The sequence below is a fragment of the Gracilinanus agilis genome, chromosome 1, assembly GCF_016433145.1.
Source record: "Gracilinanus agilis isolate LMUSP501 chromosome 1, AgileGrace, whole genome shotgun sequence".
In the NCBI taxonomy this organism is placed as follows: Eukaryota; Metazoa; Chordata; class Mammalia; order Didelphimorphia; family Didelphidae; genus Gracilinanus; species Gracilinanus agilis.
In genome coordinates this window covers 60,684,447-60,712,206 of record NC_058130.1, presented here as the reverse complement: position 1 = coordinate 60,712,206, position 27,760 = coordinate 60,684,447, and the positions used below count along the sequence as shown (strand labels likewise).

The 27,760-nt window shown below is 45.8% G+C and overlaps 1 protein-coding gene across 1 annotated transcript; it reads right to left on the bottom strand.

The window, feature by feature from the left end:
• On the bottom strand, positions 1–27,565 carry KLF15 (Kruppel like factor 15). Its single transcript, XM_044668480.1, has 3 exons — positions 27,200–27,565; positions 17,983–19,073; positions 1–1,417 (listed from the first exon to the last, which is right to left on the bottom strand). Exons 2-3 carry the CDS (start codon positions 19,005–19,007, stop codon positions 1,249–1,251), a joined length of 1,194 nt encoding a protein of 397 aa, XP_044524415.1. The 5' UTR covers positions 19,008–19,073; positions 27,200–27,565; the 3' UTR covers positions 1–1,248.
• Between the last annotated feature and the right edge of the window lie 195 nt (positions 27,566–27,760).

Genomic DNA, 27,760 nt, shown 5'->3' with positions numbered 1-27,760 from the left:
ACACACACACACACAGGCTTGCACGATAAGCACCCACCAACAGGAATCTACGATGATTTGTTTTGTTTTATGTATTCATTTATTTGTTTTAAGTTTTCTTCTTACCCACTGAGGCTCAGGGGGCTGCTAGGACAAGAGAGCATCAAGAAAGCCAGATCCCACTCTATCCAACCTGGGGCTGCCCTGGAGAATGTCTTCCTCGGGATGGAGGCAGGCCCATGAGTTACGTACCACCTTCTCCTATGGGCATGCTCCAGGGATCTCAAACACGGCGTACTCTATTGATCTGCAGTCCAGGCTAGGAGACTAGCTCCTTCAAAAACAACATCCCGGGAAAACAGGATAGATGGCCTCTGCAATGTGGGGCAGGGAGCTAGACTTCAGTAGGTCCTCTGTTCAAATCCTGTCTTAGACACTTATTCATGGTGTGACCTTTGCTGGCCTACATCCTCAGCTGTAAAATGGGGGTGGCCTAGAAGGGCTTTAGGGTCCCTTCCAGCCCCCAATCCTATGATCCTCCTGGAGATGTGAAAGAAATGACCTTTGACCCACTTTCACTGATTTCCTTCCTGAATTCTTGGCTCCAATGGGATGCATCCTTTGGAAATACATTCTGTCATTTCCAGATGGGGGGAAACAGCTGAAATCTCAACTTTTTTTTTTTAAAGCTTCCTGAATCAGGACAGATCCGCTAGGAGTTACAGGCCCATCAGAAGAAACGGGGGTTTCTGAAAGCCTCCTTCCATCCCTCCTCCCCCCACCAGAGCCCTTGGCAGTGGCCATAGGGACACAAAGGACTTGTTTTCGTTTTCCAAAAGGAATTTGCTATATCCAAACTGGACAAATAGGCCCAGCTTAATAAAAACTCACAATGAATAGCCCTGTTTATGAGCAAAGCCCACAGGAATGCCAGAACTGTAATTAACTAGCTACAAGGAGCCTATAAATTTTCCTTGTGCCGAAGAAAACAGCTTAAAATAAAACACTGTAATTTCCGAGGGAAGAAGCGGCAGCAAAGACATGAAAGGGGGAGGGGGGAGAAGATCAGGCATAAAAATAATAACCGCAGAAAAGCTTCATTCTCAAATTCCATTTGGAGGACACAAACATTCATGTGTGGTGGTGTCAGATAACAGCGTTCCCTGTTATGGAGACAAATAAATTATCGCTATAAAAAACATTGAACAAAGTGCTGGAGTCAGCTGTTCTCGGCCCAAGAGGTGGGAGGAGAGGGCAGGGGGAGGCAGGTCAGTTCACGGAGCGCACCGAGCGGTTGCTTCGGGGGAAACGATGCACCTTGATATGCTTGGACAAGTGGTCACTCCGGGCAAACTTCTTCTCGCAGACAGGACACTGATAGGGCTTCACACCCGAATGGGAGCGTCTGTGTCGAGAGAGTTCGTCGGACCGGGAAAATCTGCCCATGTAAGGGAAAAGAAGCCAGGGTTAGACTCCATCGACTCGGGAACGCAGACAAGAGTCATGCCACGCAGGAAGGGGTTCCTGGCACTCAGCCAGTCCTTTCTGTGTGCTCGTCAGGGAAACTGAGGCTCGGGGGGCTGCAGGATGTCCAGGCTCCTCCAGGGAGTTAGTGACAATTAGGGGCAGAGGGGAGAGGGGTATTTTTTTCCTCCAGGACTCAGCTCTCTTCATTCCCCCACGCCTTGCTCTGTCTAATTAAACTAATGCTCTGGACCCTGGTGGCATAGAAGGTGACACGAGATGGACTGGCCGAAGGTCTAGCCCCTCTTTTTCCTTTGTGCCATCCCACTTTTTGGAGATGGTTTGATCAGAAAATAGCAATATCCATCGGTAGATGGGTCAGGGTCTTCCAGCTGCCCCGGGCCCCAATGTCTCTGAGAGGCTGGTACAGCAAATCTTATTCTCGTTTTGAGGAAAGTGAAACTGAGAAGCTAAACCCTCCTCCCCAACCATGGAAAAATGATTAGATATGGCTGAGGATATGAACTTGACATTTTGTAGCATGTGTCCTAAGTATCTCATGTCATTCCCTTTCTCGAAAAATCTTCTAGGATCTTCCCTGGTTAAAAAAATTGAGTCTAAATGGACCTTCAGGACCTGACCTAATTTTATATTACCCCTCTTTCTGCCCCCTCCAGACTCCAGCCAAAGGAGACAACTTGATAGTCCTCAAATATGCATCATACCTTGCTGACTCCATGCCTTTAGCACTCTTTGGTCCTTCTCCTCAAGATTGCTGTCTTTGGAAATTTTCCCCATCCTTCAAGGTCTAGGTCCAACCCTGTTGCCTCCAGGAGCCTTCCCTGATGCCTTTCCTTTCTCTTACCCAACCCAGCAGGTCTTTCTTCCTTCGGGATTATCTACAGAGAGGCTTTCAACATCAGTCATGGCAGAATATTCCTGTGTGTTGCCCTCACTGAACAAAACCAGGAAGATGCCAGCTGATGTCATGCCCTACCTAGGCCAAAGAGCCAAAGAGTTAATGGCCTGGGAAGTCTGTTCTGCTGAAAGGCCCGGGTATCTAACTGTGTACAGAACAGTGGCCCGGGTATCCAAAATTGTCTCTCTCCCTTTCTGCCTCTGTCTCTTCGCTGCTTACCCAGAGGGGCCCAGTGTACAAAATTGTGGCTACTTTCTGAAATTTGGGCACAGAGTAGGTAGGGCATGGTCTTGGCAAACAAAACTACTCCTTACAAGCCGAACAATGGACTGAATTCACACCTGAAACACTTGAGGGTTTTTTGAGAGATTTCCCCCTGAATGGACTCCTTCCACTTGGGAAGAACACACTGTTTACTAAGAAGAGTAAACAGACATCACCTTCAGAAGCCAGCTTGGGAGGAAAGATACCAGAGAGTGTGTGACTGAGTTTAGAATAAACAAACAAAACATAACAATGCAAAGCCAAAAACATCATTTCCAGCTGGAGGGAAGTACAGTGTATGCTCCCATCACTGGGCAGTATCTAAGGAGTCTTTGTGAATTCAGCCTCTGAGCCTAGAGAGCCTCTCCCATCTTCCACTCTTCCCAAAATCCAACCAGCAAATGTGGTCAGTGGTCATGAGCTGCCTACAAAGATTTCAGATGGACCCTTGCCATTCCCTCTCCTGCCCCACAACCTTCTCCTAGCCCTGAGTCTACTCTAGTCCATGGACACTTCCGATGTGGCTGGTAGTGGATCTGCTCTCAACAGGAGAAGAGAAAGCTGGGAATAATAACCCCAATGATGGCAACTCCCTTTTCTAGACTGGGCATCTTAAGACATTGTACTTAAAATAGGGACATGGCTTCCTCCCACCTGCCTCAAGAAGCCTTCCTAGACTACTCTAGCTTGCTCCTAAGGTACATTGGCTATAGAATGACAAGTTAAAAGGGAACATCGAACACAGACTATGAATGCATGAAAAAAGCACTAACTAATGGATGAGGAATGTTAGTGATTGAAGGGTTCTTAGAAAACAGAATGTCAGAACTAGAAAGTAACTAAGAACCAAAGAACTATGAATGTTGGGGCTATTGGATAAGATCTTGGAACATAGTGAGCTAGTGCCAAAATGGACTTTAGAAAGCAGACTATCAAAGTTGGAAGGGTCTTTAGAATAAAGAATGTCAGAGATGCAAGGGTTCTTGGAACACAAGAGTATTAGAGTTGAAAGGAAACTAAGAACATAGAACAGGGGAGCTGGAAGAAGTCTAAGAACAATATGTTCTTGCTAAAAAAGGACTTTCAAACAGACTGTCAGAAGTAGAAGGGCTGTTAGAACATGGAATGGTAGAACTATAAACAACATAGAAGATACTCTAGTCTAAACCCCTTATGCTGCAGAGGGGGAAGTTGAGGCTCCCCTCTCTGAATTAATTAGAATAATGTAACAGCAGAGTTGTAATTAGAACTTAGCTCTCCTCTCTCCCCAGGTCAAAGTTTGTCTTGAATGAGAGGAGTGAAACCAAGTATGGAAATGTCCAATTTTGGCTGATTGGCACTGCAATAAAAGCCAAAGTTCCAACCTTGATTTCCAAACCTTTCTCTGACTTTCATATCACACTACCCCCTACCCAGGGAAGCCCTAAATAGACCACTTGGGATACAAAAGGAGGCAGGAGGGCAGAGCCAAACAAATGCTGTTCATCTCTTTAGAAAGGATCCCTGTTGGGGCTGGAGGGGTGTCACATGGCCGAAATGTGTGTGTTACTTGAGCCATGGAAGAAGTGTGAGTTAATATGTTAAAAATACACTGGGTCTCATAACCAAGGTCTTAGTGGAGAGGCAAGAATTTTGCAACACTGTTCCCCAGAGCCCCTGGGGGCAGATCGGCTTACTGAGGCCACGGAAATAAAACCCTAGGCATGTTGCTAGTGGACAAAAGGACAATTCCTTAAAGCCAACATGTGGGACTAGGAGAAAGCTGGACATTCCTGAATCAAGGGACAAAACAAGGTACAGTGGAAAGAATGTTAGACCTGGATTAAGTCCCATAACCCCCCACTAACTGTGACCTTGAAAAGTGACTTCAATAGCTTTCTCCTCTTCAAAATGGGTGAGCTGATTCCTGCCCTGCCAAAGGAAAGTTGTGAAGATCAAATGAGATAATGGGCAACAAAAACATTTTGAGAGGAGTCAAGTACTTTAAAAAAAAGTGAGGGATTGTCATTATTATCAAGTGTTTTGCCCATCTTCACACAACTAGTAGTTGAGATTTAGATCCCAATATTCTGACTCCAGGTCAGGCACACTTTGAAGGAAAAGACAGTCTTCGCTGTTGATGTTAGAAACGGCAAGACTCACAAATGTCAGACAATTAGAGAATTCCCCAAATCATGCAACTGAGGGCCAAATTCCAAATGGTGGAGATAGAAGGGGTTGGAAGAGATTTCTAGAATGTAGAGATCAACGAAGTGTGAGATGGTCAAAGAAGACTTCTTGGAAAAAGTACAACACTAGCTGAGCCTTGAAGGATGTTCAATAAAGGAGTTCAATAAAGGAATTCAGATAAATTAAATAATATGTAGGAATGAATAAAGCATAACCCTTGAATGCTAGGGAAATGGCCCTAGCTGGAGCTAAGGGAGAGCTAACTATGGTGAGGTGGAGGGAATAGGAAAGAAGAAGAAACAAGAGAGGCTTGATTATGGAAGATTCTGAATATCAGGCTAAAGAATTAAAAAGTGATTTTGAAAGAAACAAGTAGCTATTAAAGGTTGTGAGGTGAGGGAAGGTAGAAGAGAGGATGATGCTGGTAGTGGTACACATGTGGATTAGAAGGGACAGAAAATATCCTTTTCATCCATTATCTACCCTATCATAGACTTTCTAAGACCTCCTTAAACTAACCACTTCATACAGTGATAGAGCAAGGAGCACAGAATGAAGGTTCAAGTTGAAGTGGCCTTAAAAATAACCTAATCCTATCCTTTCCATTTAAAAATGGGAAACTGAGGCAGAGAGGTCAAGTACAAAGTCAAACAGCTACAACACAGGGGCCAGATCTAAGACCAGATCAATCTTGTTTCCACTAACACAATGGGAAAAAGATCTCCTCTTGAAAACCCAGCTAGGAAATGAAGAATATAGCTAATGTGGGTACAAATGTGGAGTACTCTCAGGGAAAGATTAATGAGATGATTCAAGTATCTGAGAAGTTAAGGCATTAAGGCATCAATGCGGGTGAATCTCCAAAATCCAGAAGTTGATAAGACCAGAAACTATGTTATAATATGTCCAGGGAACAGGGAATCCTCAGTTTGGAGAAAAGAAGAAATGGAAGGGAAATATCTACTGTCCTCAAACACCTGAAGAGCTATCATGCCATGGGAATAACTTCTGCTTCTTGGCCCAAAAAGGCAGGATTGAGTTCAATGGAGGACACTGCAGTGAGGGTGTTTTTCACTGAGTTTAAAGAAGCACCACGAGAGCTGTCCAACAAAAGAATGGGCCTCCTTGGGAAGCAGTGAGCTTCTTATTGAGCAAAGGTGGACTGTCACCTGTCAGGAATGTTGTATGTGTGTTTGTTGGGTTTGGGGGAGCAGACATTCCTGTATTCAGGGAGAACTCAAAGGTCTGTGGCTTTGCAATATTCCATATTTTCTGAAAAATCATTCCGTATTCAGGCTACACAGTAGAAGCCATTGGTCAGAACATGGAGCAAGATGTGAGACTCCACCTTTATAGGCAGTATGTCCCTGAAGATGCTAAGTCCCTGGGATGATAGTACTTTACATTTGTAGAGCTCTTTCCTGTGGTTCTGTCCTGTGCTTCTTTGAGGCAAGTGAAAGAAGACTCCACTGGGAACCCCAGAAAAGTCAGTAGGATTTCCCAAGGGCACAGGGCAAATTCATGGCAGGATTGGAAGTTGAACTTGGACCCCAACTCCAAAACAAGCTTTCCCTCCACTCCCCCAAACTGCCCCCTCTCCCTGACTCTGACATTAAGCTCTCACTTACTAACTTTTTTTTTAACCCCTACCAATATTCAGTATCTGTATCTAAGGCAGAAGAGTGGTAAGGGGTAGGCAATAAGGGTTAAGTGACTTGCCCAGGTTCACACTGCTGGGAAGTATCTGAGGTCATATTCGAACCCAAGACCTCCTGTTTGTATGTCTGGAGCTCTCTCTACTGAGCCACCTACCTGCCCCTCTCATTTTTTCTTTTTTTTTTTTTTTAAACTCTTACCTTCTATCTTAGAATCAATACTAAGTATTGGTTCCAAGGCAGATGAATGGTAAGGGCTAGGCAATTAGAGTCAAGTAACTTGCCTAGGGTCACACAACTAGGAAGTGCCTGAGGCCAGATTTGAACCAGGACTAGTTGTCTCTAGACCTGGCTCTCTAACCACTGAACCACCTAGCTGTCCCTCTTACTCTTTAAGTGGAGATCTCAGTCATTGTCCCCTCAGTCACATGGGTGGCAGAGGCCACTGAAAACCCTTGAGAAGGAGAGTGACACAAGGAAAGGGGTGTTTGGTATTGCCATCCAATATATGTGAAGAATTTTTAAAGCCCATTCACAAAAGAGGAATGATAGACTAGAAAGCACCTGCCGCCATGTCCAGGATAGTCTGCTGGCGTAGGTAGAAAGAGCAGATAACTATTTCTTGGCGTAAGCCTACAGATGGTGACCACCATGATAGCAGGAAGCCTTTACTAACCAACTCTGCTCACCAGCACAAGCCAAATGCTGCCTCTTTAAACCAATTCACGTGCTTAGGAGAGGCAGGCCTGATCCAGGACACAGATCTAATCTTTTCCTTCTTAATCTCAGTAATCTCACTTTATCTCAGTAAACTCCTTTACCTGACAAGTATCCTGGGGTATCAATTTCCAGAACTTAATGATATGCTGCATTAATACATACAGATGTTTATTTTGCTGACTCATATGACCTTAGATTAAAGGACAGAATCTTAGAGGTCAACCTATCCAACCCCTGACCAGTGAAGGAGCCCTTTCTATACCATCCCTTGGAGGTGGTCATCCAGCTTCTGCTTGAATATTTCCAGCAATGTTCATGGACTCCCAAATGGTATAGTGGAAAGAGCAATGGCCCTGAAGTCAGAGCTCTGGGTTCAAGTCATTTGCTACCTGTGTGACCTGGAATTCTAAATTTCCTCATTTGTAAAACAAAGGGTTCACACTAGGTAACCTCTAAGGCTTCTTCTAGATTAATGACTGCTCTTTTAGTGTGATTAAAAGGGACTTGGGGAGGAAAAAGGGCACGGATCATATAATGTCAGAAAAATAATTGTTAAAAATTTTATCAACATGGAAAAAATGTTTTTAATTTTTTAAGAGGGGTGCTTAGGCTATTAGTTTTATGACTCTGGGTAAGTCATTGGACCTCAATTTCCCCATCTGTAAAATGAAGGAGTTGGACTAGATGACCCCTAAGTTCCCTCTATCTCTAGTTTTATGACTCCATGTCTCTATGAGTCACTTCATCCCATTGCTGGACGAGTTCTTCCTTACAGTCCAGACCTCCCCTCTAACTGACCTGAAATCTATGTCCCTGTAATTCCCACACTTGTGCCCCATCAGGCCTAGTCCAATCCTGGGGAGTCACACAGAACAAGGCTGAACAGTGCCTATTCCACAGGGTAACCCTTTAGATCCTAGATAACAGTCATCATGCCTTGCCCTACCTTACTCCCAAACACACACATCACCCCAATTCTCTTCTATGGGCTAAATACCCCAAGATCTTTTCAGTCTTTCAAGACCCTTCATCCTCATGGCTCCTCTCCTCTGTATATGAACCAGTTTCTGAGGGGGGATTTTCCTGACCTGGAATCAGACACTTTGGTCCAGTTTCCCACAGCCAGCATGTCTGTATTTTCTGAAATGAGATTAGAGGCAAGGGGAAACAAAGGTTGGAATAGCTTTCATCTAGTTACTCCAGGGTGGGGCAGGTTAGACAAGTGGTCAGAGCCTGGTTTCCATAAGGCCAAGATCATGGCTAGATAGTTTAGGTGGCTTTAGTTTCTCTGTTCACCAGCCTCCGATCACAGCAGACAGAACTCACGCCACCATCTAACAAACTTGTGAAACTGATTTTAAAAGGACCTCATTTAATGGAGGCCCAGGGAGGTTGTGCACAAGATGGGATGACAGAGTAGAATGAACCTGCTCCCATGTTCAGGAGAGCTCATGTTGGCTCAGGATAAACCTATTCCCATTACTTAGGACACAATCGCCAATGCCTTCATCCTCACAGGCTAAGGAACATAATAATACTAGATAATAACAAATATTTCTAGAATACTTTAAGGTCTACAAAGCACTTTATGCAGATATATCATTTGATCCTTACATGAAGTCTATGAAGTAGGTGCTACGGTTCTATCCATTTTACAGATGAGGAAACTGAGGCAGAGAGGAAGTAAGTGACTTGCTCAGGGTCACGCAGCTAATAATTACCTAAGGAAGAAGGCTTTGAACTCAAGTCTTCCTGACCAGGTCCATCATTTCAGTTATTATACTACCTAGCTATATTATCTTCATATAGCAAGTGGCAATACATAAAACACTTTGTACACCTTAAGTATTATAGGTATTGTTACAATTATAACACACTATCTAAATATGAGTTACTATTATTATTCAACAACAGTATTAATTGTAGGTAAAGAATAAGTAGGCAGACCTATTGGGGTATTATCTAGAGGACTGTAAAAGGGCCTCCAAATCTAACAATCCCAGCATTTGAGTCAATTTGATGGATTTTGGCACAGTGTCTTCAGAAGACTCTTTTAAAAATATAAGCAGAGGGGCAGCCGGGTAGCTCAGTGGATTGAGAGCCAGGCCTAGAGACGGGAGGTCCTAGGTTCAAATCCGGCCTCAGACACTTCCCAGCTGTGTGACCCTGGGCAAGTCACTTGACCCCCATTACCTACCCTTACCACTCTTCCACCTATAAGTCAATACACAGAAGTTAAGGGTTTAAAATTAAAAAAAAAAAAAAATATATATATATATAAGCAAACCCAGTCAATGGACCTGAGAATGTTTGGCTTTAGAAAAGATATGGAAGAGATTTTACAAACCTTTTATTTTCTAAGTCTACATGAATGTTAATTATTTTATAAATTACTTATTATTCAGATTGATTGGGACAGGACAGTTGAGGGGGAAGTAGGGAGCAGGAGAAGAATCTTCAAATAGTTGTAGGGCTATCAAGTGGGAGAAGAAATTAACTTAGTGTAATGCTTCAGAGGGCAAAATTAGCACTAATGGGGAGAAAGGAAAGGGAGGCAGATTTTAGCTCAATAGAAAGAAGTCTGCAACCATCTTTCATCTAACAGTAAACTCCCACCAGTTCATCACCCCTCAGGCTGCTCAAATAGAGGCTGGCTGACCTCCTGCTATAGAAGGCTGCTGCCGTTAGTGTTGGGGAGACCAGAGAGCCTCCAGGGTCTTCCTGACTCTATCACAGACAGGGCTGACGTGGAACCTCTTATTAGTCACTAACACTTTGGCTAGATTAGTCAGCCTGGCTGACATCAGCCATGATAAGTAAGTCTTGATTGTAATGGAGAAGGGAGATCCAGAAGAAAAAGGTCTAACCCATGTCATGGGCTTTAGGGTCAGCTGCCTTGCACCATGATGTAATGGGCAAAGAACTAGATTTGGAATCAAAGCCATGGGTTCAAATCTCAACCTTGCCACTTACTAGCTGTGTGATAATGGGCAGCGTGTCTCTTCTTTCTTGGCCTTAGTGTATTCAACTATAAAATAATTGGATTTCGAAGGTCCCTTAAGTTCTGAATCCTACAAGCCCCACACAGCAAGGAGGTCTAGGCAGTCTAGAACACAGGAGCTAGACTTCAAAATTGACACAATCTTGCTCCTCACCCAAGATCCATCTTGGACCCAGCTGGTTCCCTTTCCATTTCAGCTTCCCCTGCCCATCTCTGGAACACAGACTAAATGGTCCTCAGGAATCCCACTTCCCACATACCCAGAAGATTTCTTCTAAGGGTCCTCTAAAAGCTGTTGCTTCACGGGCCTTTTTTGCTGCACTGTGTAGTGGGAAGAGACCTGGCAAGGAGGCAGGCCGTCTGGGTCCCATTAGTCCCAGCAATGTTACTCACTTGCTGCAAAATCTCATCCAAGTCACTTCCCCTTTCTTAGGACCACAGTCTTCTCCTCCTCTGTCCAGTCAGGATAATGACCCAAACCTCATCTTTCTTACAGGAATTTTGCAGGAATCCAATGAGAACCCAGATAAAATTAAAGGGATTCCTCTGGACCAGTCTGCTATAAGAGACCCTTCAGAAGTCTGTGAAAAGGTCCTCTTAGATTCCCCTTTCATTGATACCTCCTCATTTCCTACTGCCTCCCCCATGTTCTCTCCCTCCGTGCCCTATTCCAACATACTTCCAGAAGAGAAAACCACAATCTCATTCAGAAGAAGGGACCAGGGAAGAGAAAGTACAGTGCAACGAGTGGTGGACTGGGCATCAGGACCTGAGCTCAGAGTCACTGATCTGCCATTTACTAGTGTGTGACCTTGGGTATGTCGCTGCCTTTCTCTTGAACTATTTCCTCATGAGTAAAATTCAAGGGTTGGTCTAGATGTAAGGTTCTTAACCTTATTGTTTCATGGTTCCTTTTGGCAACTTGATAGAGATCTCTTCTCAGAATAATGTGTTGAAGTACACAAAATAAAATATACAGGATTATAAAATTAGAATGACATAGAGTTATCAAAATATTTTGATAAATTCCTGGATCTGAGATTAATAATTTCTGATTAAGGGGCAGCTAAGTGGCTCAGTGGAGAGAGAGGCAGACCTGGATTCAAATATGGCCTCAGACCCTGGGCTGCATGTGTGACCCTGGAAAAGTCACTTAACCCCTGTTTTTTAGCCCTTAATGCTCTTTTTCTCTTAGAACTAATACTCATTATTGATTCAAAGACTGAAGGTAAGAGTTCAAAAAATTAAAAAAAACAATAGCCTCTAGTTAGAGAACTGCTCATGTACCTTTTAGGTCAACATAAACTAATTATGAGTAGAGACTCATTCTTTGTACTTGTATCTGTAGCACTTAGTCTAGTGCCTGGCACATAGTAGGCTGATTAATAAAAGCTTGTTGATTGACTGCTTGACGCTATGACTCACTCCCAAAAGCATTTAGCATTCTGCTAGAGAGCAAAGCTATAGACAAAGAAACAGAGAATTAAGTATAGAAACTCTAGTTTGGCCCTAGTGAATAGATATTAGAATTTGAGGGAGACAGCTGGGTAGCTCAGTGGATTGAGAGCAAGGCCTAGAGACAGGAGGTCCTAGGTTCAAATCTGGCCTCAGACATTTCCTAGCTGTGTGACTCTGGGCAAGCCACTTAACCCCCATTGCCTAGCCCTTACCACTCTTCTGCCTTGGAACCAATATGCAGTATTGAGTCTAAGATGAAAGGCAAGGGTTAAAAAATAAAATAAAATTTAACAAGTTGAGGAATAAGTGGGCTTTTCTCTAGGCTGATAATCATTCTATCTAATTATAAAGCCAGTCCTAAAGTTTATGATTTTCTGACCCTTTAGTTAGACTGAATAATAAAACTAAAATATCCTATAATGTGAGGTCTTAAGAGGGGGGGACTTTAAAACAACAACAAAAAAAATCCAAGATGAAAGGATTATTAGAATTATTGAAACAGTACACAAAATGTCCCAACTAAATGAGACTTTAGAGCACTGAATTATAGAGCTGGAAGAGACCTTAAAGGCCACCTTACAAATTAGGAAATGGAGGCCTGATGTGGGGAAAGTGACTTGCTCAAGGTCATCTGGCCATCAAAATTGAGATTCAAAGTCGGGTCCAAATTTGATGCTTTTGTCACATCACCTTGCCACTTTAGAATGGGAAAAATATCATCCTTTCCTAGTGGTAGCATGCAAAGAAGCAATGTGATTCATGGCTCAGGAGAAACCTTTTAAGCCCCATTATCCTGCCTCTGGTTTCATAGATAACTTGGCTTATTCTGAGTCATGAATACTTCAGGAATATGACAGCCAATCTTACCCTCTCCACCCCCAAAAAACTCTATTATATACAGTAAAGAACATTATCTTTGGGGTTGAGGTGGGGAAGAAGCAAGGCTACATCAGAAACCCTGCACTTCCCTCTTCTCCATAGGCCAGTGATTCCCAAACTTTTTTGGCCTATTGCCCCCTTTCAGGAAAAAATATTACTTAGCCTCCTGGAAATTATTTTTTTTTAATTTTAATAGCAATTAATAGGAAAGATAAATGCACCTATGGCCATCACCACCCCCCTGGATCGCTGCAGCACCCACCAGGGGGCGGTGGCGCCCACTTTGGAAATCACTGCCATAGACCTTGACACATCCATCACTTTCCTCTTTGAACCTCAAACTGACTCATCTGGAAATGAAGAACTCTCTTCCAACTCTAGCAGAATTTGATGATCCTCTGAAACAAATATTCCAAAGCTCCCCTCCACCCCCCACCCCTGCCAGGTCCAGGTGCCATGAAGCAAAGGTGGGGTGGGGTGGGATTTGGTTGTTTTAATAAAGGGTTCTATATCAGGGGAGGAAGGGGAAGCACATAAGATATTTTCATAAAGAAACACTGCTTCCCAATTTGATCAGACATCAGTGGTTCGGACCATTCATAAGGAAGGATACTTCTCAGTTTGAGTAGATGTCTTGGTTCTGACCATTGATAAAAAAAAAAAAAAAAAAAAAAAAAAAAAAGACCTCCCAAGCTGAGTAAACACGGGCAATCCTGACCTCTAATATAGGAATCTTGTTATGGTACCCCCATCAGGGCACCGTCCAGCTCTGACTGGACAATTCTAAGGAAGAGAAACCCGCTGCCCCACAAAAAGATCTATTCTATTTCTAGGCAGCTCTAGCTGTAAGAAAAAGTTCCTTCATCTATTGTCTTTAGTCTATAACACAGCACAACAGAGCTAGAAGAGGATGTAGAGAAATGCCAAACTAACCTCTTCATAGTATAATGGGGCCTAGAGGTTAAGTGACCTGCTCACGGATAACCAGGGTTAGACCAGGATTGGTCGAATCCTAGACCTGATGATGAACTTCACATTGGTGTTGATTGCCCAGGTCACAACTGTCAAGAGGTGAAGGCTAAAAGCAATTCGTTCTTAAGTAACAGCTCAGTGAAAATAATCTAGATAAGTGCCTCAATCCTCCACTTCACAGTGGCAGTGGAAACTTTACTACCCAGCATTCCTCAGGAAGGAGAAACCGTAGGATCAAACCACACTGGGCTCATGTCCATGCTCCCTCAGGCAAAAGTCATGTGGCGGACAAAGTCCTCAATTTGGAGCCTTTAGGTTCAAGTTTGGGCTCTCCTACCAATTAGCAGTGCCTTCTTGGAGAAGCCACTTCACATTGCTGAGACTCAGCTTCCCCATCTGTAAAACCGACCTAAAACCTGCCTACCTCCAAAGATTGCTGTGAACACCAGAGGAAAAACGTGGAAGGTGCTTTGTGAAGTATTACAGGAGCATTAGTTACTCTTACTGTTGGATTTCACAGATGATTTTCTCCAAGGGTAGGATTAAATTTTGCATCTGTGAACTCCACCTTCCTGCCTGATCTCAGGGATTTCAAGTAAAGTAGGTTCTTTTCACCAAAAGCTTGAGAATCTCTCAGTTTATCATCAGACTTCAAACTTAAGTAAAAGGCTTGATCCATGATTAAGTAAAAGGCATGATGCATTAACCATGCATCCGAAGAAACAATTGGGTTGGGTTCCTTGGATCAAGAGGTCACGGCCAAGGCACCACCTGGTGGCAGTGTACCCTAAACACAGGTCAGATTCTTAGCAACAAGCACCTTTTCAAATAAACTCTAATTGAAATTAGCAAGCAATTGCATGCTTCCCCAAAGCCATCTTCCTGGCAGGATAAAGCTGGTTCTGCCAAACCCCCAACTCTCAGGGTCAGCTCTGAGGTCAGACTTTAAAAAAAAGGGATTCAAAAGGAAACAAAATTTGCACACAAATAACTCTTTTGGGTAAGGATGCTGAAGAAAGCAGTGCAGTAGACAGTCAGCCTGGGAGTCAGGATGTGGCTTCAACTCTATACAAGTCACTTGACCTCTCTGGGCCTCAGTTTCCTCATTGACAAAATAAAGAGGTTAGGCCTAGATCCTAGATCCTGTCTCCCCAAAAGGCCGAGGTAGGAACAGGGCACTCTCAACTACCTTCACTAGATTCATTGCTCTTTGTTGCCTTGAAGCTAGAGGGAAGCATGGTGTAAGCCTAACTTGGGATTGAGGGATGGTGATAGGACAATAAGGAAAAGACTTGGATTTTAGCTGTGTGACCTTGAACAGGTCACTTCCCTCTACACCTATTTTCCTACCTGGTAAATGATATGCCAGGACCAGGAGATCTCAAAGTCCCTTCTAGCTCTGCCTATTGTAAGACTGGGTTGGAAGAATGGGATTTCTATCCTTGGAATAGAATCAGTCACACACTGTGGGGAAGGGGAGAAGGAGGTAAGGCAGCAGGATGGGCCAGATCACTAGAGAATTTTCTCTAACTTTCTTGCATTCTGTCCCCAGGGAATTTGGAAAATGTCCATTCCTGATCTCTGCTAACACAGTAGCTTACAGGGAAGTGGCAGAAGGTCATGGGTAAGTGTAATCATTCAGAAAGGGCCTTTATAATCAAAGACATTGTTTTTAAAAAGTTCCACCTCTCTGGGCCAACTGTGTTCCCTAAAAGGAAAGGGGCTGAGTCTTCATTTCAGCCTAAGTGCTCTCCCTCAGAGCAAGCTCCAGAGGCTTATTACCCATCAGGGAGTGGATGTTTTTGACTTTTGACAATTTAGCAAACACACACACACACACACACACACATACACACACGCCCCTTTCCACCCTACGGTTCAACACTATCACAAATTCCCTTGAGGGGTATTATTTCCAAGAACTTGAGGCACAAGCATATTCTTTACAAAGAGAAAATGATGTACACACTCCTCTCCCCTCCCATCCCAAATACCCACACAAACATGCGCGCGCACACAGACACAAACACATGACAGGGGAAGAGCCTGGAAAGCCAGCAGCTCTTGCAGGCTAGAAATTCCTATGGGATGACCTACACTGGGAAAGAACATGGACTTTGGGATTGCAAGATGTCTAGGAAGGCCTGGAGAAGATGATGAACTTCTGGAAAAGGTAAGCCGGCCTTTTGTTTGTTTTTTTGCTGAATGATTTGGAAGCTCTCAAAGTTTGTTCTGCCTAAGGCTATTGGTGTGTTGAGAACCCTGGAATGCTGGGGTTTGGAGAGTGGGAAAAATACATCTCCCTCCTCGGCACACAATCATAAGAGTTCTTCCAAGCCCAACCACCAAGGAGATCCACAATATTCCAAGTTGAGAAACCTGGCAACTTGAGAGAGGTTGGACAGGCATGGCTCACTGCCTTGGCTGGCCTGACAAACACTGATGATTGAAATAGGACGGAGGCAACTGAAATCTGGTAGCTGTGCTACTGAGAAATTCACCTCCTTTTCTAGACCTCGGTTTCCTCCTTTGTAAAATGAAGGAGGGTTGGACTAAATGACTCTAAGCTTTTAGGTATGCCTAGAATTTCTCTAGTGTCTCTCCCCCAACAAAATTGGGCTCCCTCCCAGCAATGGTCCTACTCCAGCATGCTGACTGATTCTAGCATGGTCAGAAGTGAGCTTGTTTTCCATTTGCCTATGACTACCTATGGATAAGTCTGGGTGTCCATTTATGGTCAATAAGTCAGAGGAGTTTCATGTAAAATGTTTAGAGCTGGAAGAGACCTTGAAGGTCACCTAGTCTTGAGTTCCTGAGGCTCAGTAACCTTCTCTGTGGGACAAGGAGAGAACACCAGAGTCTTGGTTGGCCACTCACCTTGCTCCCACCTCTTCCATGAAGCCTTCCTTCATTAGCCCAGCCCATAACAATCTAGTGGATAGAGCACAGGTCTGGAGTCAAGAAGACTTTTCTTCCTGAGTTCAAATCTGGCCTCAGACACTTACTAGTTATATAACCCTGGACAAGTCACTTAACCCTATCATTCTCAGTTTTCTCATCTGTAAAATGAATTGAAGAAGCAACAATTTGGAAATAGGTCTTGATCAATGACACATGTTAAAACCAGTGGAAATACACATCAGCCATGGGGGGGGGGGGGTGTGAAGGGGAAAGTAAGAGCATGAATTATGTAACCATGTTAACTTTTCAAGAAAGAAATGGTATCCTTGTCAGGAAAACCCTAGATGGGGTTACAAAGAGTCAGATAGGACTGAAAATGACTGAGCAACATGGTGGATCTATAGGCATCAGGTGTGAAGAACATTGGCTCTGGGTGTAAAAGACCTAAGTTCAAAGCTTGTTTCTAATGTTTATTCACCTTAGACAAGTCACCTAATCGCTCTTGGGATTGGTTTCCTCAACTACCTAAAAATGAGGGATTAGATGAGGTGACCTCTACCACCCCTTTCCTCTCGATATCTATGATCCTCTGAACTCTGCATGCCCTAAACTCCTAATACATTCATGGCTTATTGCCAGTTATTTGACTCTTGGCATGTAGTCTCTGCCATGCCACTAATTTCCAGGATGGCCTTATCCCTTTTTCCCCTCAGGATTGTTTCCTTCCCTGTAAAATGAATTTAAGACCAGTAAAAAGAACATCAGACTTGGAATCGGAAGCCTGGAGTCTGACACTCCGCTCTTCTTTATAGCAGCGTGACCACAGGTAATTCATATCCCTTTGGGCCTCAAGTTTCCTCATCTGTAAAATGAGGGAGTTGACTAGAATGACAAGACTCCTCACAACTCTAACAGCTAAAGAAGCCACGATGCTGGTTTAACAACTGAGTCCTTTTCACTGCGTAGTCCACTCGGTCATTTGGTTAGATATTGCTATCTTTTCTCCTCCACTGGATTCCTTAAGGGAAGGGGCTCTGTCTCCTTGAGCTCTGTAGACCTCCTCTAATTCATTCCTGACCTTCTTCATGGCACCCTGCCATCCCCAGAGCACAGTCCAAGGGCATTGCACATAGTAGGCACTCAGTAAATATCTGATTGGCTGACTGACTAATGAACTTTGCCCCCTTTCCAACAACGGCTCCGGGGCTCCCATCTATGTCCTGGTCCCTAGTTGGGCAACTCCATCTCCACTGTCTGCCTCAGCTCTCCAGAGCACATCCCTGCTGCCATGAGGCTAAGGTGAACCCACACATGGCTGTCAGGAAACCAGAAAACAGTTGGATTTTTGTTTTGGAAATTGGTGCGGCACAAATGCACATACTCTACGCTTTGTGCCATGTGCTGGACAGTGGTCCCCCTTGGCTTTGAGATTTCCCCCCTCAGCTCCACCCTTCTCCTTTGGAGAACTGAAAACGAAGGGAAGCTGGATGGGGGGTTGGCCTTACTCTCCAGTGTTCTGTTTTTTAGAAGAGGCCTCCCCCTGGTCCGCTGGGCCCCCCACACCCTAAGTAGCGGCCCACAGGCCCCCCCAGCATACTGACCTCCAACCACACCCAGGCCACGTGCACGCAAAAGGCTTCTCGCCCGTGTGCCTCCGCAGATGGGCCTTGAGGTGGCTGCTCTTGGTATACATCTTGGTACAGCCAGGGAAAGTACATTTGTGCATTTTAATGAGTTCCGCCGCTGGGTTCTTTGGAAACTTCTGGCCTACCAGGATCCCTGCGGGGCCCGGGACCATGCCACCTGGCCCGATAGGCTTGGCTGCAATGGGGACGGGGGCTATCCGCACAAACTTGGAGGGCAAGTTCAAGTTGGAAGACTGGACGATCTGCGGCACCAGCGCAAAGGTCTGCCCCTGGATGTTGACGAGGAGCTGGGCTATTTTAATGTTGTCCGGGTTCTGGCCCGGGGAACTGGGACCCGTACTTGACTCTTGTTTGATCTGCATGGGCTGGATCTGGAGTATGACGGGGATCCCAGCCTCTGCGGCCGCTGCGCTGTTTGAACCGTGGGCGCCTTCTGCTGAGCTGCCCGACGCAGGGGTTTTGCTCTCTTTCAAGCTGCCCCCAGGCAGGAGGTGGTCTTTGTGCGGCCCGGAAGAGAGCTGGCTGCAAACCCGGAGGTCCTTGGTCCCCTCCTCGGGCCCTTCCTTGAGCTCCAGCTCCATGTTTTCCTCCAGGAACTCCTCGATCTCCTCCAAGGTGGGCTGGAACGGCCCCATGTCTTCTGGGTCTGGGAAGCGGAAGTGTTCCTCTTTCACCATGGGCTGGCAGCGCCGCCAGTCCCACCAGGCCACCGGGCTGCCCCCCAGGGTCGCCTGGGACAGCAGGTAGTCCAAGATGCTGCCCTGGCCCTCCACGCTGGGCGCACCCCCATAGCCGGAGCCCAGGACTTGGGAGTCGGGGCTGGAGCACGAGCAGAAACTGGAGGAGTCGCTGTCGTCTTCAGACAAGGGAGAAGGCAGCATGTGGTAGGCCCGCCCGCCGGCCGGCATGTCCCCCAGGTAGCCGAGGGGGAACTTGGTGGTCGAGAAAGACTCCCCCACCGGGAGCAAGTGATCCACCATTCCTAGAAGAGCGTTTCCGCAGCGCCCACCGGCATATACCAAGAGGTCCCGAGGCCGGACGCGAACCTGCGGATAGGAGACAAAGAGGCACGAGAGTCAGGCCGCGCTCGAGGTGCTTTCTCTGGCAAGCCCCGGGAAGAGGCAGCCCCGGCCGTCAGACATTGCCACACGCTCGGCTCGAGCTCTATCGCCCCCGAATTGTGTCTGCCTAAGCATTTTCCAAGATTGCACCACCTGTTTGCAAAAGAGCCCTTTCCAAAGCCATTTCACAACTCTGGGCCCGTTGGGGTGCGGACCCGGCTCCTTCCCAGAATTCTCTGGGAAAGGTGCAGTGAATATGCAGAAGACATGAACATTCAAAATGGCAGGTGGGGAAGGGGACATCCTATCTGACTAAGGAATGTGGAATTTTCTGTTTTGTTTTGTTTTGTTTTTTCTCTACAAGAAGCATAGATTTCATGCCTGCAAAGCCAATCCAAGGGAACGCAGGAATCTTCATGGTGTCCTCAGCATATAAGCCAAAACCTTGGGCCTAGAAAGACCATGATGGCCTCTACTTCCCTAATAAAGTACATTTTCCTCAAGATAATTAATATGATGTAGAGGAAGGAGCTTTAAATAATTTAAATAATGGCATTAAATAAACTATTAATACTTTTGAATATATCCATCTATATCAATATTATTTTTAACAAGCTGGAGGGGTCAGGCATATCGCTATCCTTAAGCAAAACACTTTCTTGCTCAGAACCACTTATACCTCTTCCTAGGAATTAGTGGCTTGGACTAGAATTCTGAAGTCATGTTTTTAGATGACTATTTCGGTAACTATAGTTCCATAAAATGGATTTCCTTTGTGATCCTACACATTTTATTTTATGCATTTAAAAAGTCAAGACAACCATGAAAGTCCCTGATACAAAGAAGGTGGCCCTTAGTGATCTCTGAGGTCCTTTCCAGTTCGGACCCCCTATGATCATTCTAGTATCCCATAATAACCTGCTATCGATCCACTGACTGCCATTTTGACCCTGGGTTGGCTTTTCTCCCCTCTATAGAGAGTCAACAATAACCAGCTTGGTCAGAAGTGCTACATCTCAGAGGAACTTTGCCCCTTCAAAAGCATTGCAGCTGTCTTGTTTATCAGGGCTGGAATGGGGGGGGGGGGGGGGAGGAGGGAAGGGGAGAGGGGAATGCATTTAATCTGTGTCCAAAGCTTCTAAGGTTACCTGACATTGGGTATACACACATGAAGTTTATGCTCTACAATGGAAAATGACAGAGCCCCCTTCGTCAGTCATAACAAGCATCCTAACGAACTGTTTCCAAAGGAGAGGGGTAGAAGAGCCAGGCCCATACATAATGGAAAGAACCCTGGAATCAAGAAATTTGGGCTTGAATTCCCATATGTAATAACTGTGTGACCTTGGGTAAGTCACTGCCAATCTCTAATATCCTCCTCCTTACAATGAGGGTGATGATACTTGTATGATCCAATAGGGCTACTGTAAGGAAAGTGATTTCTAAAACTTAAAGAGCTATCAAAATGTTACTTGTCAAGATTACTCCAGGATTTATCTCTGGGTAGATAGAAGATAGAAGCAAGTCATCTTCTCTCTAAGATAACTCAAAAAGTATTTGTAGCCATCATGGTGGCAACTAGGAATTTCAGCGACCATCAGTCCTGATGACCAAATTGAAATATGTTCCCAATGGAAACTGGAGCCATCTCCCGCTTACATGAACCCAGGCTAGGCCTTCTGTCATCTTGTTCCTTTTCAAAACCAATGCTCTCCATTTTACAAAGAAAATCCTCAAATCATAGATTGTCAGAGCCAAGAAGGAGCTTAGAACATCAACAGTTAAGAGTTAGGAGAACTCAGTTAAACACAAAATGTCAAAGCTGGAAGAGGCCATAGAACATAAAATGTCAGAGATGGATAGAGCTTTAGAACACAGCATGCTAGAGTGAGAAATGACCACAGATGTTGTTTTATTCCAAACCCTCACAGTCACATCCCATCTCATTTAAGTTTAGATGCCAAGAAGGAAGAGCTAAAGCAAGCTTACTCCTCTATGTTCATGGAGTTGGAAGGAACCTCCGAGGTCACATAGGACAAATCTCTCATTTTACATATATGGATCCTGGAGCCTAGAAACCAGACTTGCCCAAGGTCACCAGACCTCAGCAGAGATGGACTTCAAACCCAGACTCCAGCCTACTTTCCACTGTGTCTCAGTGCCTCTCATCACAACTCTCACGTATGTAGAAATATTGTGAAGACTGAAAAGCCTTCTTCTCATGATTGCCCCATGGTAGATAGGGCAAGGATTATCATCTCTGCTTTATAGATGCAGAAAGTGAATGTTTCCCACACTGGTTTTGCCATTAATTAACTGCATGACCATGGAAAATTCACTTGACCTCTCAGGCTCAGTTTACCTATTGGAACAATAGCTAGATAGTCTCTAAGATCCCTTCTAGCTCTAGCATTCTATTATTCTAGATTCTTCCCCCTTCTACTATTGGCTATTCTTCCTATTATTATTAATTATTACTATTTTTATTATCATGGGCAAGGCATTAAAACTCTCTACATATCAGTTTGCTCATATGGACAATGGGTTAATTACTACTAGCCTTGCCCTTGACCATCTTCAACTTAAAAAGTAAAATGATAAGAATCAGCTACAAAAGGATGATTACATCTTGAATGGATCCCCAAATCTCCAACATACTCAGGAAAAAAGACAAGACCAAGCAAAGGGAGAGGGCGTGCCAAGAGCATTTTCAATGAAATGGGAGCACAGAGATCATTTACTCAAACAAAACAGGATCCATGGGTGGAAATCTGGCTCTTAAAAGCCATCTAGTCCAATCCCCTCATCTTTCAGAGAAGAAAACTGAGGCCCAGGGTGGTAAGATGATTTCCTCAAGGTAGCACATTTGGTAAATGGAAGGGCAGGAGTTGCCTCTGACTTCAAATGCAATATTCTTTCCATGTTGCTTCTTTCTATCACGTGCTAAGTGATGGGATTTCAACCCAGGTTCTCTGATACTAGAACCTAAGGAATCTCTACTATTCAAGAAGGACCCACATATTCAACTGAATTACTTGAATGACTCTGTCTCTCCACAAAACCTGATGCTAGCTCTGATGAGACATCAGGGTCCAAGAACAATTTAATCAGATGGCAGATGGGCACAATATATAGGCTTAAAAAAAAAGTCTCAACAAAAGTTGAAAGGTGTTTTGTTTTTTTCAGGTCTAGGACACTCAGAAATGGGAGTTGGAAAGTAGCAAGTCCTTCGGAGAACTTTCTTGTTATACTGTCCTTGGGCTCCATCCCAGTCTCTAAGTAATGTCACCACACTGGACGGCTGTCACATTTTAAGGTCCCGACCTCATAAAATTCTCTGTGTGGCCCAGTGGGCACAGCTATCTCTGGGGTGAAAATATGTTCTTTTAATCAGTCTTTTAAAAAGAGATGGGCCCCTTGCAAATAAAGGTTGGTGTAAAAACAAAAGCAACAATAAACATAGAAAAATAAAGAAATGGCCCTCCTGTTGGGCCCCTGGGACAGTGTAGTGGGGATAGGCTTGGATTCAAAAGCCTGTATTCAAATCCCAGGCAAGTGCCTTTATCTCAGTTTCCTTCTCTATAAAATAACAAGGTGGAACTAGATCAACTCTACATTCTCATGTGGTTCTAAGTCCTATGCCCAGTCCTAAGATCATTGAAGAGTAGATTAGTCATGATACCAGACCAGTTTGGTGTCTATGAAGCCCATTGGCTTAATGGCAGTACTAGGAACACTTGAAGATGAGGGGAAAATGAAATGAGAATTGACTACTGAAATTCACCTATCATTTACCTACTATTTACCTGGCTAGCCCTGAGCATCAAATGGTATGAGGGATGAGAGGAGAAAACATGTTCCTTTCCTTGTGGATTGTTATCTTCAGAGTTCAATAGAACACTAAAGACCTGGGTTCAAATCCTAGCCTTACCTATCAACATTAGAAAGAAATATCTATCAATTTATTAGAATTACTAGATATCCATCAATTATTAGAAAGAAAGGTAGAAAGAGTCCCAGTCCTTAAAGAGCAAATCTTATGACTAATCTTATGAGTATATGCTGAGTAGACAGAAAATAGTATTGGAATGGGGCAGGCACTAGCATCTGGGGAAATGGATGAGGGCTTCTTGGAGGAGTGGGCATTTGAGCTGAGTCTTGAAAGAAGCTAAGAGGGGATAGTGATATGCCTGAGACTTCCAAAGACCTGGAGATAGAAAAGTCAATGAACTTGTCTTGGCCTCAGTTTCCTAGAAAATGAAAAGAGCAAACTAAATGTGAAGTACCTTCCTGTTCTTGATTCATAACTTATGATTTAACACATATAAGACTAAATCATACGCACCAAAGCATGACCAAAAGTGTCAAAAATTCTGTAAAGACCAACTGTCATTGAGTGAACCAGAAGGGAAAATCATTTCCTCTTCACTGGGAAGAGAAACTCTATAGTTCAATGAGTCATAGAATAGGAACTAGGAGACCTAAGTCATAAACTTTCTGTGTGACCTTGGGTAAATCACTTAATCTAGAATTAGGGAACCCAAAGGGAATTCACAAAATGCCTCTGGTTTAACCTCCTGCTTAATTTATCCCTTTGTAAAGCCTCCTTTTATTCCTTTGCAGAATGAGAGGGCAGATTAAAATGATTTCCAAGATCTCTTCCAGCTTTGACATATGTTCCAGATCCCTTCAAATTCTAACTTTCTAGATCCTAAAGCTCCCTGTGTTCTAAGGCAGGATCCTCCTAGTTCTAATATTCTATAATTTGATACAAGTATGTGTTCACCAAGGAAATGAGATGTGAATTGGGCCTAGTAGGACTCAAGACAAAAAGAAATCTGGGGAAGACATTGCTGGAGGGAGGCAATAGAATGAGATAAGGAAATCAATTCATATTTAGTTCTAAATTTGTGGGGAAGAATGAGAGACAGATTTAGAGAGGCAGCTCAGATGCTAGACACCAGTCTAAAGAATTTAGGTTTGAAGGGGGGAGGGGGGAACACCAATTGTGAACAGGGGAATGCCTAGTTGAAAAGAGAAATTTTGCATCACTGTGGTGTCAAAGAATGCAGGACAGATGGTTGTGTAATGGGGAAGAGAGACTAAAAGAAAGGGAAATCTATTAGGAAGAGACTTCCTCCTTTGAAAGGAAATACAAATTACTTGATTAGATTTCACTCCTACAGTACGGAGTTTGGACCAGGTGGCAGGTAGAGGAGTTGCTCCATATCCCCCTAGGGAAAGGACCCCAGTGATTCCCTAGTCCAGTCGCCCATTTTATTACCGAGGAGAAAACAGGTTCAGGGGGTTATTTTGCCTACAGCAAAGTCTAGACTTGCGAACCTAGGTGTCTTGGCACTCAAGCCTTTCTACCAACTAAGGCTTCTTTGCAATCCAAGGCATAATCCCCAAACTTTCCCTAACAATTCCTTCAGGCCAAACAAGATTAGAGCAGAAGTAGGGGTAGAAGAGACAGTAGACGGAAAGGAACAGGACCTGTATGGAGGGAGGAGGAATTTATAATAAAAGTAGCTCAAGCCAAAAACTAGCCATTAGGTTCATAGGAAAATTCAGGAAAGGAAGAGGGGAGGGGGGAGGGAAGAGTCTGATTTCCTTGCAAAATAAGAGTCTCTAATCAACTTTGGTCTCCTATGCCAAAAAGCACAGTAGGTCCCACAGCATTAGCACCTACATTTCAGCAACATCTCACCCTTCAGAAAACTGGCCTGCTGCCTGGTTTCTTGAGTAATCACAAGCCCTCCACGACTGTAAATAAGCCCCTTTTTCCCCCCTTTTTTTTGGGGGGGGGGGCGGGTAAGGGGAGTCGGAATTTCAGTAATTCCCACACATCACAGCCTGTCCAAAACACTGGCGGCACTTCCTTCCTAGCTTCTGTGCCCACCCTTTGCCCATCATTCAGAAGGCATGACTGGTCCTCTTAAAAGCTGCATTATAAGAAGAAATCCATTTCAGCCTACTGGATAAGGGCTGGAAGGGAAGGCCCAGTCAGTGGAGTGTTGGGTTCCTAATCCCTGGTGGGGGTGAAGGGGGGCCGATCAGGCCTCTTCCAGGGCTTCTCAGAGCCCCGGGATCCCCATTTGCTAGGGTCTGGGAAAGAGAGGAGATTTGGAGGCAGAGAAGGGAGGGGCACAACAGCCCAGGGCTCCCTTTGAACTTCGCCACCTCTTGTTTGTCAGTTGGGTTGGAAACACTCAGGGACAGATCCTGCTCCGGCGTCATTATGCAAGATGAATGCCTGTTCCCTTTGCCCCCAGCATTCGCTGGGGCCCCCAGGCATTCAGCCACCGAGCACAAGGCGGCTCCAGGCATTTCTATGCTAATGTCCCGGGCCTGAATGGGTCTCGCACAGAATGTGCCCCGCGATTCAAGGCTAGGGAGACCGGAGGAGAGGGGGAGGGGAAAGGAGGGGGGAGGGAAGGAGGGGGCTGCGTTTCTCAGTCACTGAGACACGAGTTATTTTTAAAGGTGGCTACAGAGCACCTGAGTGAGTGTGTGTGTGTGTGTGTGTGTGTGTGTGTGTGTGTGTGTGTGCGTGAGTGAGTGTGTTTTTCCCTTTCCCACTCCCTGAATAAACATCTCGAAATGCCTACGGTATGTGTCAATTACACCTAGTTCTGCGTCGGGCCTGAAGCTCTGAATGGTTCGGATCGAGATGGCGCATAACCAAATGTAGGCTGTTGCTGTGTCCAGCTTCCCCCCCCCCCCCCCCCTTCCTTCCACCCCCTTCTCTTTTCCTTGATCCCAAAGAGCTGAGGATGACCGACAGTAACCCTGCCTTTCTCCGCTTCTCCTGTCAACAGGACCAAAACAGCTACCAGCCAGGCACAGGCTAGACTAACTGCACCCAATGCCTCGATCGCCTCCAGTCCCCAGTCCTCCGACCCCTTCTCTCCAAAACAACCCAGCTGCGGCGTTCCCGCAACCCCACGATTCCAACCCGCGGGCCGCCTGCCAGCCTGCCATCTGGAGAAGTTTAGTGGGAAGGGATCCCTTTTCCCACCCCCCGCCTCCCAAAGCGGGCTCCTCTAGTTCCTCTCCCCGCGCCCCAAGCACCGATCCTGGGAGCTGGGCACTTGAATCGCTCGCGTCGCTGCCATCTGGCCCCCAGGGCGCCCATCCCGATCCCCGCAACCTGGACACACTAACAGCTCAGGGCCGCATTCCTGCGCAGCGCCCTCTTCGCCCAGGCTGCGGGCACCCAAGCTCCCAGCCCCGACTAACCAGAGGACTCGGTCTTCCAGGGAGGACAGGCACCTGGTCCCGGCCCGGACCCCAGACCCGGGTTGGGCCAGAGCTGTGGTCAAGAGTCCTAGTTGGCAGGCATTCGGCCTCGCCTGGCTTGTTTACGCCAAAAGCCCACCTCCCGGAGGGCCGATAGGCCGGAGCTCAAAGGCCATCTTCCTTCCCCGCCCCGAGCCCATATGGTTGTAAACACGTCGGCCGCTTCCCGTGGAAAGCCTAGTTAGCTGGCCTCGGCTAGTCTAGGGATCAGCCCGACCTCCGGGACTGAGCCTCCTCGGGTTGGATCCTATCCCCCTCTACCCAACCACCAGGAGCAAGACCCAAACTCGCACCCATACACACATACCCAGGGACACACAGACCTGAAGCCCCACTCCAACACGTCACCCAGAGACACAAGCTCACGGAGAGACACACCGGCACACATACACGTAACAGACACGCAGACATACACGGGCACACAAACACGTAACGGAGACACGCAGAGGTAGACACACAAACACGTAACGGAGACACACGCAGAGGTAGACACACAAACACCTAACAGACACATGCAAAAACACACAACCGTGTAGAAACAGACGGACTCACAAACACGTAAAAGCAGAGACAAGGACGCACAAGCGCATAGATCCAGAAGCTGGTGTAGTCCGACAGACATAAAAACACACAGATTCACACGGACACACGGTTTCTAGGACCACACATCTCAGCTGGTTCCCGCACGCACATCCCCTCCAATTAAGCAAGTCCCCATTAATATTCCTCTCACTTCTTCCCCCACCCCACCCCGTCCGTCTGGCTTATTAGATCCCAGTCTTTCCCCTTCCCCCCTACCCATTTCGTACCTGAACTTTTCGCACCGTGAGAATGTTAAGGGATTGTGGGGAGTCAAAATAGGGCTTAGCGCAGGGGGCAACACTCCAAAAGAGGGGGTCCACCAATCCAATTCCGAATCCGTGGGAGCGCCTTTTGTGGACGGAAAAAAAACTACACACCACCCCCAAAAAGGGGAAAAAAATAGAAAATCTATCCCGCCTGAACGCTAAGAGATGAGCAAAGTTGCGAGCTAGCCGAGCCTCGGGTACCGGGCCCGGTGCCCTTGAACTAGAACGATCAGGCTGGCTCGGGCGGGGCAGAGGGAGGCAGGCGGGCTGACGGCCCGAGGGGGCAGGCGGGCGGCCGAGGAGGCGGGCGGCCGTGCAAGGGCAGCAGCCGGCGCTGCTGATGTGTCCTTTAGCCGAGAGAGAGTAGTACTATATGGCCGTCACATGACCACCGGGGAGGCTAGCCCTGGGAACGCAGGGGAAGGCTTGGAGGAGGCTCGGCCCCAGCGAGCCGGCCCATTGGCCGCCGCCGCCGCGAGGGGGCCGGCCCGCGGGCCGGGCGTCAGTGCCCGAGAGGGGCGG